Here is a 9,510-nt window from a genome sequence, read left to right on the forward strand (position 1 = left end):
ATTTTCATCTCCATTACATCCTCCTCAGAGTTTGATGGTAATTCTCTGGGTAGGTGACTGGAATCCAGAGAAGCCAATTGTGTCTTGAGATAAAGGAATACAGCAAGGGCTGAGGGCTGCACAGGAGGACAAGAAAGCCATGGAGGTGCTGGAGTGTGTCCAGAGAAGGGCCAGGAGGATGCTCAGAGGGCTGAAGCACCTCTGTGAAGACACTGACAGAGCTGGGGTTATTCAGTCTGGAGAGGAGAAGGCTCCAAGGAAACTTCTTGTGGACTTCCAGTGTCTGAAGGGGCTACAAGAAAGCTGGGGAGGGATTTTTTAGGATGTCAGGGAGTGATAGGACCAAGGGAATGGATTCAAACTAGAAGAGGGGAGATTTAGATTGGAAGTTAGGAAGAAATTCTTCACCATGAGGGTGGTGAGATCCTGGCACAGGTTGCCCAGAGAGGTGGTGGAAGCCCCATCCCTGGAAGTTTTTAAGTCCAGGCTGGATGGGGCTTGGAGCAACCTGGGCTGGTGGGAGGTGTCCCTGCCCATGGAAAGGGGTTGGGAATGGATGATTTTTGATGTCCCAACCCTGGGAATTCTGTGATTGCATGACAAGGTAGCTGGGGAGGGTGGTGCTGAGGGTGAGTGACTTGAGTAACAGTGATCCCTTGGTTCAGGAATGAAATGCATTGGCCAAGATGAAGATGAAGGGTGGGCTAGCACAGGACACTCCTATTTCCAAGCTGTTGTCTACATGGAGATTAATATTTACATGGAGCCTTAATATCTGTCCTCTCCACCCTTGAAAACTCTTCCAGTTACCTTCTGGAAGCTGCACTCTGGATTCAGTCACTTCATTCCAGTGTAATTGCTTTCTTTGCAAAGCTGAACAATTACACTGGAATGAAATCACCTTCTTCTGCAGTTACCCAGCTGCTTCCAAAGAGCTCCTCAAAAATATTTTATGCAAGTCAGCCTTCTGCAGAAGTCTGGAGAGTGTTTCATTTCTGCAAAACCAGCTTTGAGAATGAACTGAAAAGTTCAGCTGACAAAGTCCTCTCCACCCAACCAGGAAAAATTGAATAATAGCACTTGAGTTGTAGAAATGCAAATATAATAATATTATAGAGTCATAGAGTGGTTTGGGTTGGAAGAGACATGAAAAATTGCCAAGTTTCAACCCTGTGCCATGAGCAGGGACACCTCCCACCAGCCCAGGTTGCTCCAAGCCCCATCCAACCTTCAACTTCCAGGGATGGGGCAGCCTCAGCTTCTCTGGGAAACCTGGGACAGGGGCTCAGCACCCTCAAATCAAAGAATTTCTTCCTAATATCTAACCTAAATCTCTCCTTTTTCAGTTTGAAACCATTCCCCCTCATCCCATCCCTCCCTGCCCTTGTCCAGAGTCCCTCCCCAGCTTTCCTGGAAGATGCTCTAAGGTCACCCTGGAACTTTTTCTCTTCTCCAAGCTCCACAATCCCCAACTCCTTCAGCCTGGCACCATAGGAGAGGACTTGATTAATACAAAAATACACATTGTTAATGATTTGGAGATTAATTCTTCAAAAGAAATAGAAAAGGGAACAGAAAGCCCTCCAGAAGGAGGAGGATCAGCCCTGCAGGAGTTTCAGTGTTCCTCAGTGGGTTTCTCCTGTGGTTGTCATCACCTGGGCTTGGTCCCCTCTCAACCAGAACTGCAGTTCCAGCCCTGGACCCCACTGAATGTCTCAGCCTTGCCTGTGGCAGCTTGTGGGTTGTAATTAACGGCTTCCCATTAAGCCAGGAGGTGGGAATTCATGCAGTTACATGCTCAGGTTTTAGAAGGTGGAACAGTGGCCTGTAACAACAGCTATTAAGGTGATGGTAGTTGGGTTGGTTTGGGGTTTTTTTTTCCCTTTCTGACCCAGGATTAGGCCAACTGTGGATGTTGTGAAGTTAAAAATTCCTTTGAAGTTGAGCAGGAGCTGAGCTGGAGTCTGGGTAGGAGAGGGGAAGCTTATCAGGATTTTCAAATGCAGCACGTGGCCAGGAGATAATGAAGTGGTTTGGTCATGTTTGTGATTAACACACACCAAAAAAATTCCAGAGTGAGGTGAAAGCTGTTGGAGAAGTAGCCTGAGGAAGAAGCAGGAAGAGGAGCAGAGAATTTGCTCTTAGGGGTTTGGTTGGCATCTGGTGATAAAAATTAGGAAGGAACGATGAAGGGAAGGATAACAAATGATGAGGAAGAAGCACCAGTGGTCCTCTGGGTGGGGCTGGTTTCCTCTTAACTAATGATTAACATTTGCTTTTTCTCCTGAAACAGAGCAACAAGTACAAAATGGATGTTAATAAGGTTAACAAAAGGTATTTAAATATGAGCCTGAAGAAATAAACCTGTAATTCTTTCTGCAGCCTGTAGGGACCAGAAAAATATTTCTGGAATTGACCCAGGGGATGTCCATTGCAATTAACTTCTCCTTCCTTGGACCAGAAAAGTCTGGTTGTGCCTCTAGTGGTGGCATGAGAGGAGGAGCCTTTCAGCATCTTGGTTTCCTGACCAGTAAAAGATGCCCCAGCCAGTTCTTAACCCAGGAGGAGAGTGGTTTGCAGGGCTGAGCAGGATCCAGTGCTGTCAGGGATGTTGTTTTGGAGGAGAGAAAAAGTGGGAAATGGGATTTTCCTCCTGTCCCCCAGGATGAGGGATGCTCTCCAGATGGCAAAGCATCCCTGCTCAAGGTGGTGGTAAATGCAGGGCTTGGTGGTAGGGGCAGGAGATGTCATACAAACTTCAGTTGCTTCTTTGGGTTGTCAGAAGAGATGAATCTCTTATTTTTTTATGCACACCTGAAGCCCCAGTCTTGGCCTTTCGTTGTTTTGGGAAATATCCCACGAGACTGGGAGTGCAGCAACAGAATCTGCTCCATGTGTCCTCTTAGGACAAGAGGAAATGGGTTCAAGTTGCACCAGGGGAGGCTCAGGTTGGATATTAGGAAAAAAATCTCTTCACCAAAAGAGAAGAATTGGAACAGGCTGCCCAGGGAGGTTCTGGAGTCACCATTCCTGGGGGTGTTCCCAAAATGGAGAGATTTGGCTCTTCAGGAGATGATTTAGTGGTTATGGTGGTGTAGGACTTGATGATCTTGAAGGTCCTTTCCAACCATGATGATTTTATTGCATCTGAGCAGCTCCAGAGATGTTGCATTGCCTGTTCATGCATCTGCTTCAATGCCACTTAAAAATGAAGAAATATTCCTTAAATTTAATGTTTCAGTGGTAGATACAGAAATGGGGTCATTTTCTTCCACTAAAGCATGGAGGGGTACACATGGAGACCATGCAGAAGAATTTAAACCTTCCAGAGCTCCTGATGTCAGGCTGTGTATCTGGTTGGTTGTCTCTGACTTCTTTAAATTGATTCTCATGGGTTGGAGGAAACTCCTACAAACCAGAGACATAAAATACCAAGGCAGAAAGCAAGCCCTGAAGAAATGAGGATGGGAAAGCAGGGGGGGGAGACTTTCCAAATCACTCCCCATAGTAACAAATCTCTGACCACTGGTAAACAACCTTCCTAAAAGCTACTGCCACTCTGCTTGCCTGCCACAGGATTTGAACTCTCTTAACCTTCCAGGATGATCCCAATTTTTGAAAGAGAACACAAGAGGAGCTTCCCTGCCCAGAGCTGCAGAGCTCTGCTGACTTCTCAGCAGCTTCGGCCAGAGCCCAGGGCTCATGAGCAGCTCAGAACTCCCCATCCAGTGCATCTTGGAGGGCTCAGAGACAGAGTCCAGCTCCTGGTTAACTTCAGAGCCCAAACTAAATAACATTTCCCATCTCCCATAGCCCAGAAAACCACCCTCTACTTTTGATTATGGTTTTTGTTGTGCCTAAATCTGCTCTGCACGTGGTCTGCAGCCTCCCCATCCTTGGTCACATATGTTGGGAGGCTCAGGAAAAGTCCAGTGCCAAATTCACTGCATGTGCCTGACGTGTTGTTTCCAAATATCTTGCAGCTTGGGTCAAAGCAAAGTGAATTTGCACTGAAATGCTCTGATTTTTTTTTCCCTCCTCTTTTTCCTTTTCTTTTTCTTTTTTTTTTTTTTTTCCTTCCTATTTCCAACCCACATCTTTGTTTTCTGCTGCAAAACCTCAGCCTTGTGTTTTCAATGAATTTATTATTTTTGTTGATTAAAATAAACTCACTTTTTTTTTCTTATTCAACAAAATAAAAGGAGTTAACCTCTTCTTTAAAAAAAATATGGCCGAGGCCAGCAATTTTCTCCAGGAAGGTGCAAGATTTGAGCTTGGGAGTCAGGCAGCAGAATTTTATTTGATTTCCTCATACTTACCTGTCCCATCAGGTTTTACCAAGCTCCATCACCTTGGGTCAAGCCCTTGGGTTGTCACCAAGAAAAAGATAAAGAATTTTGACCTGGATGCACAGGGAAGGGCAGATAGGTTGGAGAACAGGGACATCATTGCATTTGTGAATATCTAAAATTCTCTAAAACTTCTAAAATTCTGTAGCCTGAGGTGGAACTGTTTAATTCATGTCTTAAAGAGAGTCTTCAGCAGAAGAGGAGGTCTTAATACAGTGAAGATCTGGAAGTACTGCATCTAAACCACCATGCACCAGAAAAGCTGAGTAATTTTTGTGCATTGTGGGAAGAGCCATTCACTCAAGGCCCTTTTTTAGATGGAGGTGATTGTTTGGTTTTGCAGAAGACACATTCTCTATGGGAAAGTGTTTTTTTTTTTTTGTTAAACTGGTGGCTTCAGGAGGACACCAAGCCTACAAAGTACTTTTTGGATGCACTCAGCTCCTAACCCTCCTTGCTTAAAGGGAGATGCCATGGCCTTGCTTCAAGGCACATAAAGATGTGTCCTTTGTCTATGATACCTTCAAGGTGTCCTTGTCTTGCTCATCAGTAGCCAGCCCTTTCTCACACCTGCACTTTGCCTCTCTCATTGCCAAAATCTTCTCTCCAGTAGCTGATCTGAGTCCTGTCACAACCCTCATGAACTCCCCACCTGGTCTAGTGGGTGATGTCTCTACAGGAGAGTTGGAATAGATGATTTTTCAAGGATCCCATGATTCCATGACTACAATATCAAGGAAAAGGTGGAACAGTATGAACAACCTAAAAGAAACATGGTTCTACATTGAGCTCAACCAAAACCCCCCTGGCTTGGGTGCCTCTTCACAGGGCTCTCAGCAGTAAGTAATAAATAAGTAAATAAATAAATAAGCTGTGAAGTCAACATCCAGAAAAATGTAAACCTCCACGTTTGGCACCAATTTTTGGGCTTGTGGTCCCAGCTGCAGCCTGGCACTCTGTCAGGTTTGAACTTGGGCTTTCCCATCTTGCTCCTCCGAGACAAACAAAAATTGGATTTCCTGCAGGGAAGGGGGCAGAACTGCTCCTCATGTCATCCCGAGGTCTCTTGTTTGCTAAAGCTTGCAATTTGTTTGAGAAGGGATTGAATCCATTCTCCAGTTCTGGGGGAGATCAGGGAGCCAAAGGGCTGGAGACTCAATAGGGATGTTGGGCAGCACATCCCAGATAAGGCTCCACTTCCCATGCTGCCCTGATTGGAGAGTTAATGGTGACAGCAAGTCTGTCTCTGTTCTCAAGTCATTGTCGTGTTGTTGTTTTTTTTAATATTTACAAGCCTGGCTCTCTCAGATTAAAAAAAAAAAAAAAAATCAAAAGGAGGCCTTCCTCCCTGGGCTCTCAGGGAGGGGAAGGATGTTTGGGCTTGGCATCTCGCCGCGTTGGGTGGGAGGGACCGGAGGAGGATGTCGGGTTTCATCTTTGTGGCTGCTGTTCTCTAAAAGCAGAACCTCATAAAATGCCCCCTGAGGAAACGTGGCAGAAATGTCAACCTCCACGAGACAGCTTGGAAGGTGTTGAGCCCCAAGAGTGCTCAGGGGTCTGGTTTCTTGGGTTGATGCTCGAAGCCAAAGCCTACGTGCTGGTTTGGAGCTTTGAGGAGAGATAAGGGAGAGGAGCTGGGTCCCTCTTGTCCAAAATAATGTTCTTTTTGGCTTGGGGGGATGTTTTGGATGCTGCTGGAGCCTTGCACTGATTTCCCGGGAAAGCATGTCTGGGACCTCATCATTGGAAAAATATGCTAACTGAATCACTCTGCTCTTCTCCTGCCACCTTTTGTGTTGGGGAAACATTCTGCAGAGCTAAGTGAGAGAAAACAAACAACTGGGACATTGGAGGAACTTGGGGGTTTTTGGTTAAAAGAAGCAAGTGGGTGAAAACAAGAGGTTTTGACCTCTTCATCTTCCCCAGAGAAGCAAAAAGGGCTCAGGGAGGTAGTTTCCAAAAGGAAAAATTGTTTAGCTGTCAAATGAGTGATGGTTATGTTAGCATGCTTCAGTCCCTTCCCTGAAGAATAAGGAGATGAAAAGGACTTCATAGGTGGTCACCAGTTCTCCACCAGAAGTCCGTGAAGATAGCAGCGAGGTCATGGAATGGTTTGGGTTCGAAGGGACCTTAAAGCTCATCCATTCCCACCTCCTTTCCATGGGCAGGGACACCTCCCACCAGCCCAGGTTGCTCCAAGCCCCATCCAACCTGACCTGAGACACTGCCAGGGATGGGGCAGCCACAGCTTCTCTGGGAAACCTGGCACAGGGGCTCAGCACCCTCAAATCAAATAATTTCTTCCAAATATCTCACCTCAATCTGTGTTTTTTCAGTTTGAAACCCTTCCCCTTTACAACATCACAGGAATTTCTTCCCCCTGTCCCACCTAAATCTCACCTCTCCCAGTCTGGCCTTTTATTGGCCCCCCAGTCCTGCTCATGTGCAGTTGGGGCCTGCCTTAATCAGGCACAGGTGGGCTAAACACAAGCTCATGCCCACTACCTGGTAATTAGTGGCATCTGGTTGCCTCATTTCACTACAACAGAACTTAGAGCAAAGCTGGAAGTGGCCTCCAGAACCCAGAAGTGGACTTGGGGGGGGGGGGTCTGGTTGTGCTTCCCAGGTTCTTCTATGCATTCTGGAGGAAAAGCATTTATCTCTTGGCAACTTGTACCTGCAGGAAGGCTTTGAGAATGAGAGGGGGGAGAGGTGAGCTTGGCATGTTGCTGGATTCCTGAAAACTCAGACAAGGGTCATTCTTCCAGCCTCTCCAGAGGATTCTCTAGCTGAGAAGCAGAGTGCAATTATTAGGAAAATTCTTTTTTAGGATGAACTGCAGTCAACAGGTCTGTATGTGTGCGAGCAAGAAGGGATTTGTGGGATTTTTAAAATGTCTATTTCTCTAAAAAACCTTTGCTTTATGTGAAGGATTCCCACGTTTACTCTTTGCGAGCAGGCAAATGGAGTGTGACCAGCAGTAAAAGGGCTCAGCACAACATCAGTTCAAAGAAGAAATTATAAATAAATACATGAAATGAAAGAATCTTTTTATCCCATAAATATCTTCAGCTCTAATGGTTCTGTTCCTTCCATTATGTTGCTTTCTTTCTCCACCCCTCTTTCTTCAGGCAAGAAACAAACATCCAAACCTCCCCTTCTGTTGCTTTTCTTGCAGAAATTCCCCGAGCTGAAGTTCAAATACGTGGAGGAGGAGCAACCTGAGGAGTTCTTCATCCCCTACATCTGGTCCTTGGTCTACAACTCCGCCGTTGCCCTCTACTGGAACCCCCAGGACATCCAACTCTTCACCATGGATTCGGGTTGACAGGAGCTGTTCCATCCCAGCCATCCCAACTTCTGGAAGACCCCACTCCACGCCGTGTGTTTAATACGTGTGACCCCTTTCCCGCGTGCACCCTCTTGACCCCAAAGCTTTTTGGAGAATGAAGCTTTTTCTTACTTTCCAACCCAATATCTGTGTGTCCGGAGAGGTTAACCACCTCTGCTGGGAGGAACACAACTTTGTGTTTATAGCCCTTATAACTTAGAGCTTGTTTGAGGAAAATGAGGCCTTACACCTGGGGTCTGATGTTCCTACCAACCACCAACCCTTCTGACTTCAAGGGGTGAATTGAAGGAAGAGCTTTGTGGACTTGTATGGGGAAGGCAGTGGTTGTGGTTTTCTCTTTCTTTCAAGCAAGGCAGCTTCGTTGGGTCAAGCTTTTCTGTGGGCTGGTGGGTTCTGCCATGGGTTGCTCCTTACCTGATCCCCTGCTTTCCCTCAGCCCCTTTTTCTTGGCAGCAGCACCAAGGTGAAATTCCCACCGTTGTGAAATTGGTGTCCCCACCATCACCCAAGTCAAGGGAAAGCAGTGAGCTCCCTGGCAGATCCAAAAGCCTTGGGTTAGATGTCAAAATGGCTGTAGGAGGATTTTCAATAGTAAATTTTTTTTTTTTTTTGGTGATGTTTGACTGGCAAATACTCTATGGAGGGCTCAAAACACCAACTTTGAGAGTCAGGTCCCTTACAGACTCCAACGTAAAAGTTCTTCCTGGAAATTTTGGGGGTGGGGGGGGAAAACCAAAAAGGCTCCAAAGAAAATAGTGATCAGATTGTAAAATAGACCCAGGTCCTGTAAAAATGTGTGTGATGGTTACAGCATGTCACAAGGGATCCTTGGCAAAGTTCTGTTTTGAAAATCCTCTGTTTGCTATTTATGGCAGAAGTAGAAATTTATCTGAATGCAAGATCCTTTTTTTTTTTTTTTTTTTTTCTGCTTGTTGTTTTCAAGTGTCCTTTCCTGATATACCTGTTTCTGCAGTTGGAAGGACAAAAGAAAAGATTTGATTTGGAAATAACAGCTCAGTTTTCTAAAGGAAGAGCATTTCTGGGGATGCTCCTGATGGTGTCAGTGGCACATGCATGCCAACCCCCTCCTAAGGCCCATCCACTGGTGCCTTGCATGCCAAAAACCAGAAAAATTAAAGAATTAATTGCTCACCATACCTGGCAACCTCCTGGATTCACCATCCAGCATGTCCTGTTTTGTTGACCTGAAGAACTGCCTGGATCTGCTTTCAGACTGTCCCTCCAGTGGCTTTAAATAGAATTTCTCTTATTCTTTTTTTTTGTCCCCTGTAGGATACAGGTGCCAGGAATCGCCGGGTGATGAGCCAGGCTGGTGCCTAGTCTCACCTGTGCCCGGTTAGGGCTGGCCCCACTGAGCATGCCCAAGACCTGGGGCCAATAAAAGGTGAGGCTGGGTGCAACCAGGCAGCTCACTCTCGAGCTGACGTGGCGCCAGGCTGGTTGTAGTCGGTCTCTGCTACTGACTTGAACTGCCTATAGCTCCAGTCCTGGGATTCAGATTCGAGCTCACGCTCTCGGTAGCGTCCATTTCTGGCAACATCTGGTGGAGAATGCGGGCATAGACCTTCGGTCTAGGCCCCCCCCTCTACGAGCGACCAGGAGCGAATCCCTCTGCAAAAATCTTCACTCAGTGACTCGGGTAAGAAGATCTATTACCCTTTCTTTACCTACTTTTGACTAAGAAAAGAAAAAGCAAGATGGGTCTATCAGCCAGTTCCCTCACCAAGGAAAACCTGGCAGCAGCGGAAAAACGTGAACTTTTCCCCGCCTCTGCAGCTGCGTCGGATC

General features: G+C 46.3%; 1 protein-coding gene across 2 annotated transcripts in view; it reads left to right on the forward strand.

Annotated features, from left to right (window-relative positions):
• LOC139789299 (dymeclin-like) overlaps nt 1-7,824 on the forward strand; it is a 185,890-nt gene extending 178,066 nt beyond the window's left edge. For both annotated transcript variants that reach the window (XM_071729818.1, XM_071729819.1), the window contains one exon: nt 7,528-7,824. In XM_071729818.1, the coding sequence (XP_071585919.1) occupies nt 7,528-7,677 (150 nt within the window). In that variant the 3' untranslated portion in view covers nt 7,678-7,824. The remainder of the gene's footprint in view (nt 1-7,527) is intronic.
• Nucleotides 7,825-9,510: the final 1,686 nt, after the last annotated feature.

This window comes from Heliangelus exortis, chromosome W, assembly GCF_036169615.1.
Source record: "Heliangelus exortis chromosome W, bHelExo1.hap1, whole genome shotgun sequence".
In the NCBI taxonomy this organism is placed as follows: Eukaryota; Metazoa; Chordata; class Aves; order Apodiformes; family Trochilidae; genus Heliangelus; species Heliangelus exortis.